At 32.8% G+C, this 23,936-nt stretch overlaps 2 protein-coding genes across 2 annotated transcripts in view; both read right to left on the bottom strand.

Moving 5' to 3' along the window:
* Window positions 1-8,933: 8,933 nt before the first annotated feature.
* Window positions 8,934-9,140, bottom strand: LOTGIDRAFT_60039 (hypothetical protein; the record flags this gene model as incomplete). Its single annotated transcript, XM_009057005.1, has 1 exon — window positions 8,934-9,140. A coding segment is annotated over one exon (207 nt), but the record flags the coding sequence as incomplete, so codon positions are not given.
* Window positions 9,141-23,819: 14,679 nt separating this feature from the next.
* Window positions 23,820-23,936, bottom strand: part of LOTGIDRAFT_175532 (hypothetical protein) — a gene marked incomplete at both ends in the record, with an annotated part of 626 nt that continues 509 nt past the window's right edge. Inside the window, one exon of the mRNA XM_009057004.1 lies at window positions 23,820-23,844. Within this exon, the coding sequence (XP_009055252.1) occupies window positions 23,820-23,844 (25 nt within the window). The remainder of the gene's footprint in view (window positions 23,845-23,936) is intronic.

Here is a 23,936-nt window from a genome sequence, read left to right as displayed (position 1 = left end):
CTGCTGCAAACACGATGACAGGAGAAAATATACACTTGGAAATAGGAGGCTTTGTGCCGTCTGAAAGACATAAAAAGAATTGATCAATTACGACCCACATCGTGCTGTGAGATGTTGAAGCAGTTGAGTTTTCTAGAACTTCAGAAGGTGAATGATATTTAACAATTTAATGTAAATATATTTATATGAGATTATTATAGCACTATCTGTCTATTAACATAGGAACATATCGTAAGGAATATCAAGGAACGCAATAATGCCTGCTCTCAACTAATGCATTTCAGTACACAAATTGCACAAACATCTTACCCAAACCCCAACTCGCATATTGTTTAGTTCACTGAGATGTGAAGTTTCTGCCCTTTCTCGATAATTGGCATCAAAAGGTCAATATCTACCTGGAGATTGTGGGTGATCTTTAGTTGACCTCGAATCAGGATTCTCATTATCGTCATTAATTAGCAATACCATGATTAGCACTCGAACCACTGAATGATGTCGATTATTTAGATATATCAGATCTCTTTTTTTGGGGTTATTTGATCTGAAATTCAATTATTTCAGAAAATTTGATTTACTCGAAAAATAAAGAGAATGATTGACACATATTGTAAAGTGAAAAAAAAACCCTCGTGGTTACTCTCCCTGGAGGTTAAGACAAACTTATTTTCATAGCTGTGGAGCTGTGGAGACCTTGGCCATTTGAACATTTTTGCTAGTTCAAGCACACAAAGAATAAATATTTTTAAACAATTATGTTATCTATCACTACTGGCAACTTATTCCGTTATATTGCTGAAGATTTTCCACACATTCTCTGGCAAGTTTGTTTCGTTTACAGATTTTATCTTGCGACAATAGAGCAGGAGCTAGGCGGAGTTGAAGCATAAAGTTAATCCCAAAGGATTTAATACCCAGCACTTTAATTTGTTATCTTAAGATAGATATTGGAGAAAAGCTATTTTTGTGTAATAGCTATACCAATTAGTATTTTTATGGCTTAATTACATGTCTTCAATAAACGCCTCCTTGTCATTTTCTGATCTTCATAAAGTATAAAGATTGTTTAGCTTTCTTCGACTCTGGGATATTGAGATATAGTTTCAAATTGTTATAATGGCGGCCAATTTCATCAACAATTGGCTTGTGAAAGCGACAGTTTACTATTAAAGTATACTACGAAAAAATAATTATTCATCATGCAATAAGGTACTTACAGTTAGATTGTATTCCTTAATTTAATTTATTCAATACAAAAAGATTACTAACTTCTTACTAAAGTCCCATATACATTTGGACTCTACGTAGTGTTTAGTTCTCGGAAGAGACCAGCAGTTCGCGATAAATTCATAAAAAAAAATTACCGTTAAAGGGACATTCTGCTTTTTTGTAGGCCGAATTTTTTTTTGCTCAAATTTGTGAAAACTATAAACCAAAATCTATAGAAATGTATCCTATAGCGTATCTGTAAGTTTTGACTAAAAAATCCAGCCATTAATTTTTGAACGCCAAAACTTTACGTAAAAGCTCGTTACGCTTTTTGTTTTGCAAGCTGTTTGAAAACTACTCTACGGATTTGAGAAAAATAAATTCCTAATTGTAGAGAAATATGTCTCCTACGTTTTTATAAAGTCAACCACCGGTACGGGGTCAAACTGCTTAATTAACAATTAGTACTCTCAGTTTATAATTAACCCTTTTAAAACAACTTCATTTTGATCAAGTATACACATAGATATAAATAGCATACTTAAGAAATATTTTCAGGTTTAATTTACGACGATTTTGATAATGAAAATGTTTTACAAAAAAAGCGGAATATCCCTTTAACAATTAACATTACGAGCGTTCACTGAATTGATCCATAAACTGAGTTTAAACGGTTCTGAGACACATTTTAATGGACATTTCCACGAAAGAGGTAATTATAGACGTACTAGTAGTCTGGATAAAAACCATTTGTATGTTTGTAAAGACTGCGGGAAAAAATTAAAGTGTCATGTGACAAACTGTTCGCGAAACCTATAGGGTTTTACAAATACTAGCTAATCTCGAAATGGGACTGTTCTCAGAAAGACTGACTGTCTATACCACTATTTTTTTTCAGAACAGAAATTTTTTATGATGTACACATTTCTTATTAAGAAACAACAGTGATACTTCTAAATGTCTTACAAGGATTACACATTTCTTAATTTGTGCAACGAAATTCATAGTTACTCAACCTCGTTCAGTTGAGCGCTTGTATAATACATAGTTAAACAGGAAATGATTTGAAAATGAATCACGGTTTGAAAAAGTTATATAAATAGATCTATTCATTCTATGTTATAGTGGTGTGACAAAAAAATTGAATAGCGTTTAAGCGAAATAAAAATATCTTTGATGAAGGTCGTGAAAAAGATTAACTAAATTAATTAATTAGGGTTTTTAATTGTCCTAATTGAGGCACTAAGATAGTCTCCAAACGGTTGTCCAGGTATCCTCTCACAATTGAATCCCCCCTCCCCCGTCCCCCCGTTTATCTCATACTAATTAATAATAAGTACATTGGGTGGCCCAGAAAAAAACCGTAACACTTTTCAATTCAGAATTTTTCATAAAGTGTCAAAGCTATGATCATAATATTTTGACCTCATATTTTTAGGATATTAGACATCGTTTTTCACCAAATTACAGTTTTATAGCTCGAACAACCTTTCATATACAATCCTTTTTACAATTCCTTCTCAAAAAATATAATGTCGAAACTATAATTACTCCACTTTAATTGAATTAATGTACAATATGGCCACCATTTTCAGCAAAAATCGTTTAAATTTCCTTTTTTTCCATGACAAGATATTGCCAATCCGGTTTGTTCAATGATATTTTGTTCTATTTCTGTTATGTTAATTAACTTGCCTCCAAGTTAGTGACCACTATTACCTTATTACCGTGTATAGTGTATAGTGTATGGACTCAGACCACTAAAACCTTTTATGGTAATGATGGAATATCTTCTTCCTCCCTCCATTTTGGGGTTTTTGCATGCCTACTTTAGACTAATTTTTGGTCTAGATGTTGTATTTTACTTTGAAATTGCATTTTCTTTCAGATTTTGTGAGATGATAAGAGATTTTAATGCGGAAGGATAATTCTAAAATAATCGTTTTGTGTGCGGATGTTGATAAAATGTAGTGGTGTGAGGATGTTGATAAAATGTAGTGGTCTACTTTCAATTTAATTAGCTCAAGATTTTCATGGGATGAATTTTTGTCCAGGTTGTACTACGAAAAACATTTTTAAGTACATTTGATAGCCACCTCCCGTATATTCATTCACCCCATTGCTCAAATACCGCAGGGAAATTTATTTATCAGCCAATAGAAACCTCGTGTCAAAATGGACGAGTTCAAAAGAGGTTGGGGAGAGTACTGCATTAAATTCTACGTCATTGCTACGAGCCTTTTGACAAAACTTACGAAACCTCGAAAAATGAAATGACATGAATGGAGTTTTACGTCCTACAGGAAACCTCGAGAAGCAAACATATTTGATATAACAAAGGATATCAGAAAATGTATCCCAATGCACAGTATGATGCAACAAACTATTTTGTTGCCTTAAACACAATAAACTATCCGTAACAGACTGGGTATAGTTTTAATTATACCATTCTCCTACTGACGTTTCAATGTGTCTTGTCTCAGAATTTACTTATTCAGTTATTACTTATTATTAATGCTGGTGTTATTATAAGATTATTGAATTAATACGCTGAAATACTGGTTGGTGGAGTTTCTCTACATTACAGAAATCAGATACATATAAGAGTTATGAGTAACCGCTCTAAATACATTACAATAATGAATACCTTATTGTATTATTATAGAATTGAGTTGCGTATAGGAAGCCATGGATCTTTTTAAATCAATTCTTTATTTACAAATATACAATACGTAAAATAAATATAATTTATCAAATATTGTTTCATTAAAAACATCTCATGTTTATATGATTCCAGATCTCTTATCGAATAACCTCATCAGACGACTTCATGAGCCGACTAACCTCATCAACCGACTAACTACATCAGCCGACTAACTACATCAGCCGACTAACCATATCAGCCGACTAACCACATCATTTGACTAACGTCATAATAAGCCTATTAACCACATCAGTCGGCTAACCACATCAACCGAATAACCACATCAACCGACTAACGTCATAATAAGCCGACTAACCGTATCAGCCGACTAACCACATCATTTGACTAACGTCATAATAAGCCTATTAACCACATCAGTCGGCTAACCACATCAACCGACTAACGTCATAATAAGCCGACTAACCACATCAACCGACTTACCACATCAACCGACTAACGTCATAATAAGCCTATTAACCACATCAGTCGGCTAACCATATCAGCCGACTAACCACATCAACCGACAAACGTCATAATAAGCCTATTAACCACATCAGTCGGCTAACCATATCAGCCGAATAACCACATCAACCGACTAACGTCATAATAAGCCGACTAACCACATCAACCGACTTACCACGTCAACCGACTAACGTCATAATAAGCCTATTAACCACATCAGTCGGCTAACCATATCAGCCGACTAACCACATCAGCCGACAAACGTCATAATAAGCTTATTAACCACATCAGTCGGCTAACCATATCAGCCGACTAACCACGTCAGCCGACTAACGTCATAATAAGCCTATTAACCACATCAGTCGGCTAACCCCATCAACCGACTTACCACATCAACCGACAAACGTCATAATAAGCCGATTAACCACATCAACCGACTTATCAGTCGACTTACGACATCAGCCGACTTACCGAAAATTAAACATTGGCAAAGCTAATTATTGGATTATAAAATTTCACCGAAAATGGAAACTGTGGAGCCGAGTTGGTTTGGTAATCTAACAAAGTAGATGACAGTTTCGTACCTTTTCTGTTTTCTGATATTTCACTATAAACTATCTTTGGTAGAAAACTTGTTCGTTTGCAATGAAGACTAAAATATCAGAAAGCAGAAAAGAGACGGAATTGTTATGTCTTTAAACTACAAACTAAGGTTTGAAAAACATCAGATCAGAAAGTTATAAATAATAATAAAAGAATATGTAATTATGCATAACAAGAGCCGATATGTGACGTCATGTGACTGGTCATGTGACTTGACGTATTTGGTAAAACGGGGCTTTGTATATTGGGATACATATTGGCGTTAGGGGAGGCCCAATAATTTCCCGGGGTCCCTAAAAATCCGGGGGACACATTTGGGACAGAGGAATACGGATTTCCAAAGTTAATTTTTGTTCCGGTGTAACTCGGGAAGAACCACTCTTGATGTCTGTAGGTTGGATCTGGAGTTGTGGGTTGAATTGCTTGCGCTAATCCGGCAAAATCGAACTTGTAAGCGTATCGCTTTCCGTGAACCTTCGTCATGATATTTTTGTCGTAGTAGTAACGCAAAGCTCGACTTAATTTATCATAGTTCATATTTGGTTTGCTTTTTCTTTCTCCCCATCGTCGGGCTGTTTCATCTGGGTCGACAAGTTTAAATTCTCCATTCGTTCCTTCCCACGTGATACAAGTTGCGTTTCTACTGTCCGATAATAACTCCAATAAAAACTGCCATAGCTGGATCTGACCACTTCCTGTAAAAAACAAAAACAATTCAACACTAAATTGATGAGAGTTTTACACCAGATCATTGCAAGCGGCAATACAAGTATATCATTTAAGGTCATTGTGGTCTGAGAGAACGTGTATTGGATTATCTCCCTTTGTCCGAACAGCATCTATTAAATTGCTAGAAATACCAATTATAATATATTGTGGTCTGAGAGAACGTGTATTGGATTATTTCCCCTTGACCTAACAGAAACCAAAAAAAAAAAAAACTTTTCTCAATTGTTGTCTGTATAGTAGTAAAAGAATTGAGTTATGTCCCTTAATGTTTTACTATAATATTTGCTAATCCGGGTCAACTTACCTGTATTGCACAGCCGACTGGACAGATGACCAAATAATTTATACGGATCTGAAAAATGCACAAAAATTTAAATACGTTTTACACCTTTCGATTCTTATTTTGTGAAGGTATACCACTTGTTTAATCGTATTCAGCGTTAAGACTTAATGATCTGCAATTTTGTGACCAGTACCTCGTAAAACAAACCTTGTGTTTCATGTGATTTCTGCATTTTCCAAACTGAGTCACTAATTGCATAAAAATGTAATTAGCAACTGATTTAATTTGACACCTTGATTGATTTACATTAACTCACCGCGCAAAGAGATAACTATTTATAGTCATGATGTTTCATACAATTATAATATATTAAAGCCGAACCTAGGTAATTTTATTTATAATCTGGACTCGATAGTTAAGGTTTATCGACTAACTTTATGAAAATATATTTGAGATATTTGATTGCACACGGTCCTACTATATTTGTGTAAATAGTAAAATTATTTATAGACCTGTATATTTTCATTTTCAAACATTGTCGCTTACCTTGAGTCCTCCAGGCGGGTGGGGTGGGGTCAATAATAGACTTGGTCATACCAGCACTATACGGCGTCGTTGAATAACCTACAAATGGAAAAAAAGTTTAATCTAGCAAAATCCAAAATAGACAATGATTATTGTTCTAGAGGAAGTAAAAAAACAGTCGGGTGGAGATAGTACTCAAGCTTCTCCCTTAAATGAAGAAATAAACTGTTGTGGTGCTGGGACAGAGCTCCACCAGCCTAACTTTGTTCCGGTGTTTGTAAAGACAGGTAAAACGTAAGACTTATCAGTCAATTGAAGTATGAGGAACCTACCTCTAGTACAGGTATTAGGTGATTGAGACATCCAACTTGTTTTACTGAATTCACCATCTGAATAACAAACAACAGACTATATTAATACATTAAATAACAGAACACAATTATATGGTATACTACTCCTTAGTTTTATTATACACGACGTTTCAACAATCTACATTGTCATCTTCAGGTGATCTCTACCCCTAAATGTCGCTAAAGGATTATATTAATACATATTCTCAACGTCGTTCAGTTCTAGGCTTTAACAGTTGACAGATGTTTCACGTTTCAGCTTCACGTTCCAGTTTTAAGAATGATAATCAGGCGGTGGGTTCGTTAACGATTTATCAAAACTATTGTATCCAGTTGTAGATGTTTTTGCCGTTTACAATACATGACGTGCAATTTCACTTGTTTGTCAACAATTGGCTGCATTTTCTAGCCTCTGATAGATATATTGCTGGTCATAGGCTTGGGTAGAAGCAGATAGGGCCCTTTTTGAAATTTTCTGTATTATCCATAGGCTGGAGACCAGAAGTTCCGCCTAGTATGATGCATTATCATTACCTATCAATTGTAAAACTCTTGGTTGTTGAAATAATGCAAAATAGAATTTAGTTGCCATTAAGCTTACCTGATCTAGAAACGGTTGCCATGGAATCTGTCATATTAAATGTTGGGTAGGACCAGGGATTCGTGGGTGACGTGGGGGTCATACTGCCACACCCAGTTCTATCTATATTCTCCCCCGGGAGGGACGGGATGGGCAACTGGGCTGTAAAATGAAATGATGTAAACATAATTACCAAATAGAATCTGCAACTTTTTGACTCTTGGACTTGGACTAATAAACTTCTAATTTGCAAATGAAAATTGTCAATTATTTCAAAATAATCTTTTTCATTTATTACATTTTCATTTTCAGTAAAACAAATTTTAAATTCAGAATCTTTTTTTTTATTCACCAATATCGCTTCATTATAATATACTTCCAAAATGTACTGCTTTCTAATAAAGGTTTTTTTTTATATGAATTATGAAATATAAATAATAAAAGGGTTTAGGAAACAGACTATATCAATCTTTCTTTTAAAATAAATTCAGAAATTAACTTCTACTTCAAAATATAAAGTCGTATTCATGCAAACTTTAAGATTTAAATTTTCTTTTCACTTGTAAAATACATTGTTAATGACAACCATTTCTGACTAACAAATTATGAATATATGTAAGAAAATATGGTGGATCGTTTACGACATACAGTATTTAGTTTTTTAAATCATGATTAAAGTTTACTATTCAACATTTTTATTCGCTAAATTATCAATTTTGTTTTCTATTTTCGAATTTGTTTTCCGATTTATGATTTAATTCTATTTATGTCACATTTTTGTTCTCTGTTTTAATTTAATTACGTGTGTTATTCAGTACACAACTGATCAGTATAAAAATGTAAATCGTAAGTCAAGTATGATTCAGAATTGACGAAAAGGCCTCAGATAGATAAAAACTCTAAAATTGTAGAAAAAATGTTACTCGTATTGATGTTTTTGCGCATATTATTTTACGCTCTTTCCTCGGTACAAAAATATAAAACGATGAATCAATTTAAAAATTATATTAGCGTCATAAGGAGTCGTTTAACAAACACTAAATTTCTGATAATTTTAGAATTACAGTTTATGATTGGTCTATGACTAAAACTTATATTATATTAATGTTTCTTAACCAATCAAATTACTGTAATTGTTGAACGGCGATTATATATTTACTAATTTTTGTGACACAGGCCTCAGAAAGATAAAAACGATAGAATTGAAGAAAACCGTTACTCTTTAAATATTGTGCAGATTTTTTTCTTCATTCATTACGTTGTCCCCATGGGCTGACTGTTAGACAGGACCATGTCCCCTTGGTGTATTGGACCTTATTCTGACCCATGAAAAATAGAGAATTTATGTTTGTCCCCATGGGCTGACTGTTAGACAGGACCATGTCAACTTCTGCTTAAAAACAATACGAGAGAAACATTGTGCCTTGTTCCATTGTCCTAAACAAATGGTGAAACATTGTGCCGCGAAATTACAAAAAGATTCTTACCTTGTCTGAGATATGATAAATGTGTAAAAAGAACGTCTGCTTCATACGGCGCTACCAGACGACACAGCTCATCGCGTGACAAACGACATAACTGTCTTCCATCTAAATGGATAAATCTCGTGGCATCGACTCCACGAAGCCCATATTCCAGCACTGCCCATTCTATCCATTGCTGCACGTGCCATGAATTCCATAGCTGCGGGTCTGAAAGATACAATTTGATTGGTTGTTTAGATTTAAGAAAAATAGCAAAGCGTTTGCTCATATTTAACTGTTCCTATTTTCCATCAGATGTCGGCGGTTCCTGTGATTTCAGAGCCAGAGCTCATATTATGTCGTTCGTTTTCCAATACCATTGGACTTAAATGGTGCAAAGAAATACAACAGAACCCCTCAATATCTCTGTCATTAGAACTCTAACGGGATGTTTCCGTGGCAATATAATTATATTATATAAGATTATTTATTGTATATTATATATTATATAGTATAAGTACCTATATATATTAATTATAGCACATTTAATTCAAAAGAAAGAAAAAACAAGCTTTTCAAATTACAAGACTTATATTAAAGGTATACTACCTCTTAGGATGACCAAAAAATTGAAATTGTTAAACATTGCCAAACATGAGTCTGTGTTCATCACTGGACATACCTGGTGTCACAACTATACAACAGAATCTTTCTATAATCCAATAAATCCATAAACATGTTATTGGTAAGTCTTGGAACCTGGTAAGTCCAACTGTTGAATATATACAATGTACTCTTATTGACCAAGTTCGAGACTTAAAATTTTATGTCCATTCTAAGTGGTAGTTTATATCCTTTCTCATTTTGTACAAAGATGTATAAATTTTTATGAACATTTTAACATCATTTTTGGATATTTTAGATTTTAAGTTTTTTTTGAATGGATATGAACAGAGGAAGTCCTCAATGTATTCTAAACATCAATCAATATAATCAAAAAAAGGTCTCTCATTAAGAAATAGTTTTAACTCTGTTTTAAAATGAGAAAATGAATATTTCAGACTGAAATGCCGTTTGATAGTTTTCTCTGCCTAAATCTTTGACATAACACCTATCGAGTGGTTAGCTTGATATTCTCGGTTTTAAATTACAGGGTCGTATGTTCCTTTGTTTTACAATCAATGAATCCAAACAGTCTCAAGTTTTGTAAGGTAAATATATCTAATTATACAGATTGATGTTTGTAGTAAATCTCGACAGGGGGTGCTCTTCTTCGTGTGTTTCTTCTATACTGACTCAATAAACAACAACACCGATCTGACTCGAGTCGGCTCATTACACAGGGCCAGTACTTCAAGAGAAAACATTCAACTGATTATCACGCTTTATTACTATAAATATTACCTCACGTTCTCAAGCACGGTCGAGATGACAATACAATATAAAAACATCTGTTCTTTTGTTCTAAGGATCTTGTTAAATATTTTCACTCTCAAGGTTCCTCCCCTTTCTTTTTAAAATCAGACCTTACAGTCATACAGATAATTAATAATACAAAATATAAAACATGAATTAAGTGTCATTTTCTTCTTGTGTTCAACAGTCTTCTTAATTTGGAAAATAGATTCTCACCGATTATAAATGTATAAATATATAAATCATCGTCGTTTTTTTGGTTGAAAATTATCCAATTGTTTTGTGTAAAACAAATATTTAAAATGCTAATATGGGCTCATGATTTAATATTTATCTCATGCAACGTCATTCTAAAAACAGTTTTTTCAATGCTGATATCCCAATTTATTTCGAACAATTTTACCGACGAATGTATAAGGCCAGTTAAAATTTCCCTCCCATACCCTCTAATCAATTCGTTAAACAAGACACTTTAATTACTCCGCCTACTTGATAATTGACCAATTAGAAACAGGGATATAATTTTCTTCCGTCTTATCACGTTCTCACATCGCGCGAGACATCATTCCTAATTGCGGCAATTAGCACGTGCAGTCTGAATGCTGTTTTGTTAATGAAGAGATGAAGAGAAGAGAGAGAGAGGTGAAGGGTAATGATTTGTATTAAATATTTACACAATGTGATAAATTGTTGTCATTAAATATTAGTTATTTATCGTCACTATTAAATCAATCAATAACTAGCAATTCTTACAGGGGCACATATAGAAATGCCTGAGGAATCAGGGGTAGGGGCTAATATGTGAGGCAAAAGTTCATGAAGTACCCATAGACGTTTCACAGGCCTGGGAGTGGGGGCATGACCCAATGGTAACCCCATTAACAAGTCTCTGAATTCCTATCATCATCATGACTATGTCTAGATAATCATTGATTTCAGTCACTGTCCAATTCCATTACATTACACTAGTCGTAGTTTAAGAACAGATTGTCTGATACCTCGACCAATGCTTACGCAAGTCGACTGGTGTCCAATCTCAGCTATTTACTAAAAGCATGGAAGAGTAGATTGTCCCCGTTTATTATAATTTCTCAAGGTCAAGTTTTTGTCAGTAAGATTAATTATATTATTAGGCGATAGTTTTTGTCAAATTTTAACATAATTTAACTGCGGATGGATTTCATAGAGGAGCGACAACAAAATTAAAACAGGCTCTGAAATATGTTGTTAAAGGTAGAATAAAGGATTTTGTGCTGACGTTGTTTTATTGTCATTATATATGTGTTATTGTATTTTATGTTATTTTATTCACGGTATAAATTGAAGCTTTAATTCCAGTTATATTAAAACCAGTCAAAATCATCCGATACCTATTACTCGGGTCAAACAAAACATAGTTATACATAGAGCAGAAATTACCTAACTTCTAACCTATTGGGGAGTTAAGTAAGGACACATGACGCAAGCATAACTAGACATTGAGAAGCGGTACCAAGGCAGGTTAAACCATTATAAAAATTGCCCTGCACTGCATGATACGAAATTTGATAGAAATTCATAGAAAGCCTCATATGTGTTTTATTATTGTCACTTCGGTCTTTCAATGCGTGAAATCTAACAAAAACTTCAGGGAAATAATTTTCGAGCTTTTCCTATTATCAGAACCTCGCTAGTCAAAATTCTTTCTAAATCAGACACCACATTGACCCCATTTCCGACTCCAATACGCATGTGCATTGAATTGAATGACGAGACGTTGTATTTATAAAATCTGGAATTATTTTATTTTCCGACACGATGTTTCATTCCTGATAAACAATGTCGTATTTTCTCTAGATTACTAATGATAAATATTCCCGCTATTTGTCTTCTATTGTTGCCCATTTCAAACAAATCTTTATAAATTGTACACAACCGGTAATAAACATGTTTCAAGTCGCTTAACGATTATTTCAGACACTTTTCATATTTCGTTTCATGTTTAACGAATTAGAATCCGTTTAATGTTCGCGACACTCGTCTCATAGTCTTTGACGAATTGTTTTGTTAATTTGCTACAAAGCGTAGAGTAAAATTGTTTTATATGTTACAAATTATAAAGGAAATGTTTTAATAACTTTATGGAGTCATATTGACGCCTTTAAGACTTTCCCCAATAATTTACTGTTGTACACATGCTAGTATCACAATGTATCGCTAGTATGTACAATGGGCAATACTACAATAAACCATTCTAGCTAGTATGTACAATGGGCAATACTACAATAAACCATTCTAGCTAGTATGTACAATGGGCAATACTACAATAAACCATTCTAGCTAGTATGTACAATGGGCAATACTACAATAAACCATTTTAGCTAGTATGTGGTATAAGGCTCTAGTTCACAAATCTATTCCAAATACATAATATTGGCTTTGTGGAGGAATTCCCGAGTTGAAAAACCAGAATGCTAAATAAATAATATGATAAACCTAATACCAGATAAACAAATCTAGCTATGTGGACTCTCTGAAAGGTATTCCCGTTGCCAAACCTAATACCAGATAAACAAATCTAGCTATGTAGACTCTCTGAAAGGTATTCCCGTTGCCAAACCTAATACCAGATAAACAAATCTAGCTGTGTGGACTCTCTGAAAGGTATTCCCGTTGCCAAACCTAATACCAGATAAACAATTCAAGCTATGTGGACTCTCTGAAAGGTATCCCCGTTGACAAACCTAATAGCTATGTGGACTCTCTGAAATGGATAACCCGTTCACAAATCTAAATACCAAATACATATTAGCTATGTGGACTCTCTCTAGGATTTTTCAGTAGACACACCACCAATACATGATATTAAATATGTGGACTCGATATTTTCGATCAATGATGGCTTACTGTTATCGTATCACAGAAGTAATGTATTTAATGGTGGTTAACTGTAATCGTATCTCAATCTGCTAGCTAGTCTGTGTCGTACATGAATAACGAATGGTTCTGTATTTATTTAAGACTGTTAAAGGTTCTCAGCACAATAGAAACAAGATGTTTTATAAAGATGTTTTTATTTCTCAAGATTTCCTCTCAATAACTCAATCTTGAACCCATTATTCCTCCACATAGAGTACTGTGTATATTCTATATAGTCTGAATATTATAGCCTATAATTCTATAGTGAAAAAATTTGTTAACAATCGTTAATTGTAAAATCGTAAAGGATACAGAAGTAATCTTGATACAATCAGTAAAATTTGCAACCTTCTATCGTGAATTTGGACTTGTATAAAGTAAATTTATTTATGATGTGCGACGCACAGAAATCGCGTGGAAATTCAAAAGATGATAGCAGTATATTCAATAAAAACAGAACTTAAATTACAACCTTGTTCATATTAAACATAGCTATTATATTATATAACAAACAAACCTCTCAACAAATCAACCTTAAAAATCAATTTACAAAACGTCACCCTGATGAGTCATATCTCATCTTATACTGTCGATACTTTTTGCAGATATACAACCCTCATCAGGACAACTAGTTTTGGAATGGAGGTTAAATTGAGGAGTCGAAGCAAACTTACTGAACTAGATAATCTCACGAAATTGACGGCGATGATTATTCGAACTGAACAAGACGTCGCCCCACCCCTTGACAATTTGTGACATATGATAAAAATGACCATTAATATAATTATTGAATTTTCTACATTAAACCTTCTGATTTCTACCAGCTGAATGACCTCTGAATTTGACCTCTAAATTGTGACAATACTCACCGAGGTCCTGGGAACCAGAAACTCACCAGAACTGACCTTAAATGACCAAATGATAAAATAACCAGTGGTTGACCTGAGAGAATCACAGTCAGGAGATTTCAAACTATTCCGGGTATTCTAATGTTTTATACTGACAGATTAATCAAAACACTAATGATATACCACATCAGGCGTTATTATATACAACGTTTCACATACAGGTAATGTTATCAAGTATAATGATAACTATAATAACGTTACTTGTAGGTGTTTTTCTAGTCGTTCGGATAGGATAATATACCGAGGCCCCGTGTGCTGCAGGCTGTGCACGTTAAAGATCCCTCGACAGTCGGAAATCGAAAAAGAGCAGTCTAATGCCGCTATCCTAGCGAAATAAACCTCATTGCACCCTGCAAGTTACCTGTCTTCATTAGCCCACATGGTGCAGAAAAGTAGGACGTAAAACTCATTTCATTTTCATTTGTATGTGTTTTGAAACGTGGTATGTAATAAAGTCAGGATGTAGTGTAATATTTCCATATATTCTTAGTGTTTAGATATAAACTTTCTACCTCTATATATCTTATAAATATATTATCAGATTAATGTTGAAAGTTTTCGAGATTTTAAGAATACGTTCAATTCATCAAATTTGTATTTCGGTATCTGAGTAATTTTATTAATTTTACTGTTTTTTTTTATCAATTTATTTGAGGTTAAATGTTATTCGAGATTTAAATAGATTTAAAATTTTGCTTTTAGTTTTTATTTTAATTATATATCTATTTGAATTTTTGGTTGAATTTATTCATTTATATGAAGTTTCAATCTATTTAAATTGAATATTTCTATACTTGTTGAATCTCTGATTATTCGGGCTTAATTTATTCTTCGATTTGAATTTTTAAAATTTATTTATTCTTTTTGAATTTTGTTTTAATTTGTTTTTTTTTATTATAATGTTATTATGTTGATTTTTTACTTTTGGGTTTAATTTTTAATTTATCAGATTTTTTTCTAAGAATACTTTAAAACACGATGAAATATGTATAAAAATAGTTTTACACTGGTTGAGGTTTAATTTCTGAGGGAATTCTGTTTAAAGTATGATTTTTAATATCTTTTTATTTGTTTTGGTTGAATTTTTGTTTTTTAGTAAAATTATGCAGGTTGATTATTTACTTGAGGTTAAATTTTTTTTAATTCATCTTTAATTTGATTTACCTGAACATTATGATGAAAATGATGAAGATATTTTTAAAGCATGAAAGGATATCTTTAGGTATATTACGACACTGCGTGGTCTGCATGAAAATCTTACGAACTTCCTCAAGACAGTGTAACAGGAAGCGTGTACCCAACACGTGTCTCTGGCACTGATATTTTAAAACAACCTGTTTCAGGTGGCACCATCTCGTTCGTCAGACTTCCAACTTTCTCGACTCTAAAATCGGAAATTTGAGCCCCCATAAATACAGCTTTTACAATTTTAAAACGAAAAGATGAAAGAATGGCGAAGGTTAGAAAAAGTTGATTTAAAATTTCAAGTTTTTTTTAATGATTCATGTAACATTTGACATTCTTAAAAATATCACAGCACCGTTGATTTTCTTTCAAATCGACGAGTTTTTCAAACTGTACACAGTTCATGTTTGGTCTTTTGTTACATTTCTTCTTAAAAACTAAAACATTTCAATCACTCAATGAAATTTTGAAATTTATCTAGATTGCAGCCAGATGTCGGGTTTTTAGTGGAAAAGGAAATTTTGTGAAGTTGGTGGTTTAAGGCTATGAAACTTGTAAAGTTATATTTTGAGTCTAAAAGGAAGTCGAATTGCAAAATAGTTAATAGACATTACATGAGCTGGTTTAAAGCTCCATTTACACTTCCGTCGAATAAATTTAAAGGACGATTGCCTCAGGGAAAATAGAATCAAATCTAACAACACGATTTAAAACTGATTGCATTAAAAGGACGATTGCCACATATTGAGAGAGAAAAACTGATGAATAAATAACATAACCAATAAAATGATTGCTTATGTCATGAAGTAGTCATGTTCCTTAAGCACCAGTAGCATATTGATTAGAATATAATAATATATAATGCTACCGGTTCTTTATGAACATGGCTATGCTTGTTTCAAAACAATAGCACATCTGATTAACTGTAAATTACTGCTAAAAAGCAAAAATAAACCAAAATTGACGAAATATTGGCTAATGAACTTTTCACATGAAGAAGTATATGAAGTAAGTTAGTATTTCATAATGAAAAGTGGTATCAGGTGTCTAGAAGAGTAAGCATACCCTGCTAATAAGATGCTCATATTATTGATCATGAATGAAAAAGAAATGAAAGTCTGCACTTGTGTAGCCTAATAATAAGAACGGGCATTCGGGCAATGTATTGCAATATGCAGTGAGAACAATCTTGCCAAGACAACTGTCGTGTAATCTTTCTCGTGCATGTCCTGTAGCACATTGTCTCATTTGAACGACTAGACGCTTTTTCCTAAGGTATTAAACCCTAGAGAATAAAGTAAGCTAAAGAAAACATCGAAACGAGACATTATCATTGCAAAAAACAACAAAATCAATATGTGTACTTCATTCCAGTCAAACTTTATTCTATATCTACAACTTAAAATCAAAATCAACTTCTGCATTACAGATATCGCACCTTCCCTTTTCCCCACAGACAGAAAAAAAAGTGGTGATATTTATCCTAAAATTAAAATGTTAAAACTACAAACAAAGATTTGCCCTCACATCTTTCTTCAAACGCTCCCATGACATAGGACTTTTATACCAGCTCGTCAAATACCACTCAGAAAATAAACACTGTTTCAATCTGGTTCTCGTTTTATACTTTTATATTTTAATACCGCCCCAATATATTTATATAGTTACGGGTAAAATGAACTTTTACATTTAGGTACGGTGGTGTATTGTATATCTAGATATTTTAACCAATCAACGTAATGGAAACAATCATATGCGCATCTGGTGCGCATGCCAACAATATGCCCTACACCTGGTTATAGGATGTAAAGTCGCAAGGATATTATCGGACCAAATGCCGGATTTACTATTCCCCTACACTTACTGACACCTCGATCCTGTATAGGCTATAACAGCAGTTACTATTGTATTTTGTATTCTGTGCCTGTTTTGAAACTTCCTATATCAATAGGTTCTGAACACCTTTTAGAATTTATTCTATATTCATACCAGCTTAGTTTAAAGATGAGTTCCCACATTTTTATTTATGAAAATGAAGATGCTAGTACTTATATGAATAGAAATCAGAAGTGTTCTAATGACTTGGAAAAATACCTGTCTGTCTTGTACAGAGAGAAAGGTCGCTAAGGTCTGTGGAGCTTTAGCAATTCCAAACAATGAAAGTGGCACTTCAGCTTTTTTGCTAAAGAATTCCGGGTTTAGATAGACTTGCAGTTTATGTCCTTATTTAATAGTGTTTTTGATTTTTTAGCATAATCAATAAACATCTATAGATGCTGTCGAAGGTATAATCGAAGAAAGTGAAAACTCGATGAACAAGACCATCCCACGCCATTGACAGTGGTGAAGAAATGAATTGTAATACGATCCATGTAAACCGGTACAAGTTAGACAATATAAATACAGTTTAAAACTCTCGACTTCATTTCAGTCTCAATTGTCTTTAGTTTTAAATCAAGCCATCTTGTCATAATATTGTCTCTTGTAGAATTCACAGTCAACCTGTTACTGTCATCCTTGAAAACAAATGAACTAGAGGTCTGTATTTCGTTGGGTAAATGGAATTGAATGAAGCTTTAAGTTCTATTATATATTTAGGCCTCTTTATTGGGCAGACCTAGGGTTTACTTTATATATCTCTATATCTAATTAGTCTAACCCAGTGGTTTTCAACCTGTTTTTGTATGTCTCCCCAAATTGAATCAGCATGAAAATGATGTCCACAAATATCAAAAGTGTATCAATGATTGGATACCAGACACGTTCTCGTATAGTTTGATAGTAATAATTCTCTGAGTACTCCTAGACAATGTTAATTAAGGCTGTGTATAGTGTAGTCATCATATGAGATGTTGTATAAAGTATGTAGTTGGATAGTTTCAAATGTCCCCACAGAAAAGTGCAAATGTCTCCACCTTGGGACATGTCCCTGTGGTTGAAAACCTACGGTCTAACCTAATGGAATGTAATTTTAAGATATATTATGTTTCTATAACTTCTATGACTAACCAATTGCAATCGGTTTTTACGTTCTATATTTCTCTACCTGTAAGAGCAAATGAAAAGGAATGTAATTTAAGGTCCATGTCCCGTATTCTCGAAACGATCTTAGCGCTAGGATGTCCTGGAATCAATGTTAGAAGATAACAACTTAGGATGTCCTAGCGCTAAGATCGTTTCGAGAATATGAGGCCTGCTGTGCTGTAACACATTGGATACTGAAGAAAAAATGAGTTTTACGTTCTATATTTCTGTACCCTTAATGGGATATAACATAGTTAGTGTAGCTTTATGTTGTACCTTATTGGGTACCTTATATAGATCTCTATATTAGATACATGTATTATATTATATTATGTGTTTGTTGCTATTCTCATGGAAAGATAAGATATCAACAGCAGTAGGTGTAAGTTATCTTCATTTTTCAGATAATCTCGGAAATATTTCTCGACAATAAAATATTAAAAAATGCGTCGTATTTTAAAACGTGGTATGATTTGTTTTTCATAGAAAAAAGAATTTGAAATAGTTTTCAAAAATATTACAAGGAACCATTGATTAAATTTTTTAAAATGGTTAAAAATGGGTACAATTTTATTTTTCACCGCTTGCTATAATATGATAATAATAAGGTAAGAAAAAAAACGGATATTTGCTTGAGGTCAGGGTTAGAAATAAACCCCAAAATATTGAATTGTCGTTTTTAACCTGATTCGAAATTTTAGAACAACCTGGGAAGAAGCAAATCTGCCAGATCAAAGTAAGATTCAATCATTTGGATGATCGTAATATTTCTTTCTAAAACTTGTCCAATTTGAAAACATCGTAATTCATAATTTGAATAAATGAAAGATTTCAAGGTAGAAAGTGTATATGAAAACGGTTACTTAAATATCTGAGATAAAAATATAGTTTTATTTAAATGTCGATGTTTTCAAGTGAAAAAAAAATCAGAAAAAAATATTTTCAATTATAATTTTTTTTTTTTAGATAATCCACAATTTATTTGAATTTGAATTTTGTGACATGACAAACAAACTCTGATAATTACATACTATAGTTTGTGTATCTTCATTCTCGTGATTTCTAATCAAAATTTTACAATGTAAACTTCACGGTGTAACTATTCTTCATTAGCCACTCAGAAACAGAACATTTTTATCAGAGAATAGAAATCTATTGGAGAGTATTTGTTAAACATTAAGTGTTCTATAACTTGAGATGTATTGTTTTAGTCCTCTGGGTGTTCATCTATTACTATTAGTTTAAACACCTGGCAATGTAACACTTCATATCGTCTCCTGACTCGTCCTTCTAGAACTCTACACACTTCAATTATACTTCCGTAACTATCAACGCATCCCGCCATAACTATCGGGTCTAATTCATTATTGAACCACGATCTCTACTAGTGCTGGGTATCGTCAATCATGCCACGATACGATACATATCGCGATACAAGGGTCACGATACGATTCATATTGCGATATGGGGTAATGGGATAGAAATTAACATTTTATCTTCAAAGTTTCTATAGATATTAATTTATAACTTTATAACTGTGATATTTGGTTTTATAGTTGATAGAAGTGGTTAGCTTCCATTGTCTTATAAAAAGTTTCTAACGATTTCAGTGAAAAAAATTATTATATCATTAACCAACTTATAAAAATCTTTTTTATGGAATGAAAGTTATCGTCAAGTATCGATACATGACGTCGTGATACGATATGCGTATCGTGGCATGTCGTATCGCGATACATCGATGCCAGCACTAATTTCTACATAATACGCAAATACATAGTTATATCAAGTATTTCTTTAAAACATGTATTTAATAATACGGTCCGTATATTATGTAGCGTTCATTGTCAAAAACAAAACCCAAAGTATCAATACACTAAATCAGATTCCAAGAAAGTTAAGTTTTCAAACTCCACCATTATTAAACACTAATTGATACTTTTGCAATCACCTATTTTTATATGGTTAAACACCATTTTGTAATCGCTGTGGTCCGTGTGGTTTGTTGTAATGCGAGTAAATCTAATATCAACAGTGTAATTTGTAGAAACGCTGTTAATAATAAAATCAATTTACATGAATGTCAATATCTTTGATATTATAAGGAGTTCTTCTAAAATATTTAACATTTAATAAAGATTAAATTCAGAAAAAAACAAATACAAAGAAACATAGCATGCAAATTCGAAAAAGATTTTGTTAACGTTTGAAAATAGTTTGGCTTTAAAAAATTAACCGCAGGATTTGTTTGTTAGTGAAAACTTTCAGATAACACAAAGGAAACATTTCTGTAGTTTTTAGTCTATAGTTTTCATAAATTTTAGCACTTTTTTTTGGACCTACGAAAACAAAACAGAATGCTCCTGTTAACATGTTTTTACAGTGGTGTACTTCATCTGGAATTATTTGTTTGCAACTGACGGTACTCTTTGATAAGCAAATACACCTCTATTCTATTCTAAACATTTTAAAGTGATCGAAAATATGCAATACCCTGGTAATGAAATTTATTGAAACTCTTATACAAAAATAACTGGCCACGGTCACAAATAAAGAGATCTGATTCGCAAAAAATATTTAATGTAAATGTTAATATAAACTTTTAAAGTAATCCGAATACATATAAACAGATTAAATAGTGGAATTAAATGACAAACAGATTTCAAATAATTTGAAAGACTCACCTGCCGGTACGAAGACTTTGTGATGTAATTTATTTCCGGAGTCGCAAGCGGAGAGTGAATAAGGTGTCGCTCGACTTGTAGAATTGAATTTTCTAACTGGACCGCAAGACGAGGTTGTGTTAAATAAATTGTTAGTACACTCTCCAGAACCTCGGTTTAAAACCTCAACTACTCCCTTCCTTTCCTCGCTTCCCATCATTTCCGACACGGAACAATTCATGTCCGGTTCAGGAAATCCGTGCCTCGAGGTGCCTGGAACAGACACGTCTGCTATAGTTCTATTAGACACCTGCACGTTAGAATTTAATTTCGTACTACTGTCCAGTCCTTGGTACGTACATTTTGAAACTGATTCTGACCACACCCTTTGATTGCGACGACCCTCGGATTCCATTTTCACCCCACAGTTACTGTTACTGTGATACGACATGGTAGATTTCAAGAAGTTGATCTCGTGACAGGCTCTGTCTACCAATTTATCGTACCACTTGACAACATTTCCAAGTCATTCACGAGGTTTCCTGCTCACGGCACGCGCCAGGCTTCTGACGTTACGTTCTGTTTCCGCAGAGTGAGGAAAGGTGGTAAGGTATTGGCTGGAATTAGTCGAGAGGAAGTCGAGGGGAAGGCAGAACGGGAAATCTCAACATTTGCATAAACAAAAAAACATTTGATAAAATATATGTTATATATAATGAAGACAATATGAAGTATGAATTTTCTATTTTGGAATTTCTGAAGTAAATCTAAATTTATGTTTTAAAAATCTTTGTATATTCGGAGTAAAAACTAAATTTTATTTTAATTTTCAAATTTAAAATAAAAACTATCGTCAAAAGAAAAACTTTTTTTTGTCGTAAAATCAACATAACTGACTTAAAGTTAGTCTAAGTGCGAAATATATGTAGATTTTCACCACCAGGGTGAACGTTCAATAAACTTTTCTAATCCACAGTTTCATGCTGGTGTTTTTCCACCATTCTCGGGATTATGTCATGTAATAACTAATAGAGCCCAATTTCTCTATCCGTTTTCACAATGAAAATTTGACGTCTGATTCGACTACAATTCATTTGGTTAAAACAATTAATTGTATGTCTTCCGATGATTGAAATACAAACATTTCGCTAGGTCTGTTCACACAATAAGAAAACCGGTTCGTCTACAATGCAATGGTAAAATATTCCTTTTAAAAAAGGAAATTATCAAAAAAAGCACCCAATTATCTTCAATTCTACAGACTTCTGAATCTTTTATTAAAATGGAAATATACAGTAATGTTCTCTTACAATACAATTGATAACATATTAGACAACATTCCTTTAAATGCGCGGAAATGGAAATATGACGTCTAGTTCGACTACAATACAATTAAAAATATATTAGACGACCATATTTCTTCAAGAACGCGATTAGTAAATATCTCATGAAAAATCTAAATTATATTAAATTAATCTGAATTCTGAATCTTTTATTAACATAGAATTCTGACATATAGTTCGACTACGATACAATAGTAAAATATTTGACAACATTCTTTTAAATTAAGTTACGTAATTAGTAGATATATCATGTTGAATCTCCGTTTTATCTTAAATTCAATTATATTAAATTAAAATTAAAATATGGCGTCTAGTTCGACTGTAATACAATTGATAACATATTAAAACGAGCACATTTCTTTAAGATCGTAATTAGTAAATATAGCCTGATGAAGTCCCATGTTATATTAAATTCAATAAGATTTCTGCATCTTTTATTGAAATGGAAATATGACGTCTAGTTCGACTACAATGAAATAGGATGATCATATTTCTTTAAGAACGTAATTAGGAAAGATAGCATGCCATGGCATCATTTTATTTTCTTGTAAAACAAGATGTTTAATCTAATCAGAATTCTGCTGAGTTTGAAATTAACCATAATCATTAATTATTTATTTCATTTTAATTGCTAATCACATAAAAACTATATTTTTTCATAAAACTCGTATTTAATCTGAACGTTATGACAATACCAGCACGCACGTGCAAGTAAAGGTGTCTAAATGAATAACTATACCAATAAATTTAATCAGTTATGTGTCGAGGCATGAAGATCCATCATGTGTGCTGGAAAACTAAAAACATTTAGGCTCATATCCCGCCAAAAGTTATCACAAAAGTGGAAAACTATAAATGCATGTCCCGCCAAAAGTTATCACAAAAGTGGAAGACTATAAATGCATGTCCTGCCAAAAGTTATCACAAAAGTGGGAGACTATAAATGCATATCCCACCAAAAGTTATCACAAAAGTGGAAGACTATAAATGCATGTCCTGCCAAAAGTTATCACAAAAGTGGGAGACTATAAATGCATGTCCCGCCAAAAGTTATCACAAAAGTGGAAGACTATAAATGCAGGTTCCGCCAAAAGCGATGACTCTTGAAGGAACTCAGATTCACTACAAGCATCAAAGACGTAAAAGGGGAGTCTCATTTTCTTAGTAGGTTGAAAAATTATGTACTCAAATTAACGAAAGTTATAGATAAAAAACTAGATGTAGATGTGTATATTTTGCCATATCTGAAAGTTTCACCAAAAATTATTCCGTAAAGAACGCTACAACTATCAAAAAAATATTCGTTAGCCTTTCACAGTCCGTATGGTTTTTGGTTGGTGTTGGAAATCTCATTATCAAAAACGTCGCAAATTATACCTGAAAATATTTTTAGAATATGCTATTTACATCTACGTATCTACTTGATCAAACTGAATTTATTTTATGTTTGATTAAAAACGGAGTACACTAATTGTTAATTAAGCAGTTTAACATTCGTGCTACAAAAAAAAATAAAGAAAGCGGAATTGTTAGGAAATATTTCTCATATTTTGCTTACGTAACAATAAATACACTAATTTTTAATTAACCC

Source organism: Lottia gigantea (assembly GCF_000327385.1).
Source record: "Lottia gigantea unplaced genomic scaffold LOTGIsca_299, whole genome shotgun sequence".
In the NCBI taxonomy this organism is placed as follows: Eukaryota; Metazoa; Mollusca; class Gastropoda; family Lottiidae; genus Lottia; species Lottia gigantea.
This window is presented reverse-complemented; position numbering and strand designations above follow the sequence as displayed.